Here is a 1185-nt window from a genome sequence, read left to right on the forward strand (position 1 = left end):
ACAGATTAACATTGATTGAAGAAAGAGTTTGTGGCAAAGCCTTGCTAACTTGAAACAAATTTGAAATCCAACACTGGCTGGGAGTGGTGAGCGTAGATCTAAAGCCAATGTCTACCAAGTGAGGGGGGATACTAGGAAGCTAGAGAAGTTAGAACAGCAGCAGTGAAAATTTCATTTAAAGAAATCTAACAATGTTCATTGAGGACAGATTTGAACATTGTTTTCAAACCTTCACTGAGAACAAATCTGAATATTATTTTCAAACAAGACGATTGCACAGGCTAGCTACATTGTCAAATATAAATAAAACTGACAACATAATCATTATACCAGACATAAATGGAATTGTACCATCGGAGAATGGCAAAGAAGGCATGACGAAACAACATTTCACAGAATAAAATAGAATAAAGAAGGATAGAATGAGATCGTAAAGGCACTCACCTTGAAGGCAGTCACAGTTTTCAGCCTCTTTGCAGACAACGTAAATGACAGAATCAATGAGCTCCGCGACTTTGGTGTAGTGACCCTTGGCCCAGTTGTTGCCAGCTCCGAACTGGCCAAAGACGAAGTTATTAGGGCGGAAGATCTACCCATAGGGGCCTGTTCGAACACTGTCCATAGTACCTGGCTCCAGATCCATGAGCACCATGCGACGCACATAACACAACACCGATCGGTAGTTTCACCTACACATAGGTATGGATGGGCTCTGATGTGCTGAGCGCCTTCCAAAACTTGGGCATCCAGCCATCTCCTGCATTTCCAAGGCCCCACTCTGCTTGTTCTCGACCAGCTTTATGTGCTTCCGAGCTAAATCTGGCCGTCAAATTGCTAAATGTTGCACTTGCAGGAGCAAAGTTTGCACTCGCCATGCCATTTTCTTCATGTGAGGCTTGAAATGCAGGAGGAGGAGGGGTGCTGCTACGTCCTTCTCCATTGTGTATGAAGATGTCGGGGTCCTCCATGGATTTCTCAAGCTCTGATAAATCACATGTGCAGTGGCTAATGTACAAGAGACCACTTAACTATGAAAGCCATTTCTCTTTGTTGAGTAACCCCAGGTGTTTCCATTGGTCAAACTATACTCTTGAGTATAAGCAGATGACATGATCTATCGGTAGTGCACTGTGAACCTTACGTTTCTTCTGGACTTTACACCATAATCATGTAAACATTGCGATC

At 43.2% G+C, this 1185-nt stretch overlaps 1 protein-coding gene across 1 annotated transcript; it reads right to left on the reverse strand.

Annotated features, from left to right (window-relative positions):
* Positions 1-597: 597 nt before the first annotated feature.
* On the reverse strand, positions 598-968 carry LOC147445898 (uncharacterized). The gene has a single exon (XM_086526121.1). It carries the CDS (start codon positions 966-968, stop codon positions 690-692), a length of 279 nt encoding a protein of 92 aa, XP_086382247.1. The 3' UTR covers positions 598-689.
* Positions 969-1185: the final 217 nt, after the last annotated feature.

Source organism: Adiantum capillus-veneris, chromosome 12, assembly GCF_014529385.1.
Source record: "Adiantum capillus-veneris isolate H3 chromosome 12, ASM1452938v2, whole genome shotgun sequence".
NCBI lineage: Eukaryota > Viridiplantae > Streptophyta > Polypodiopsida > Polypodiales > Pteridaceae > Adiantum > Adiantum capillus-veneris.

Coding starts and splice junctions, on each gene's coding strand:
- LOC147445898 (XM_086526121.1), bottom strand. CDS start 968: ATGGAGGACCCCGACATCTTCATACACAATGGAGAAGGACGTAGCAGC.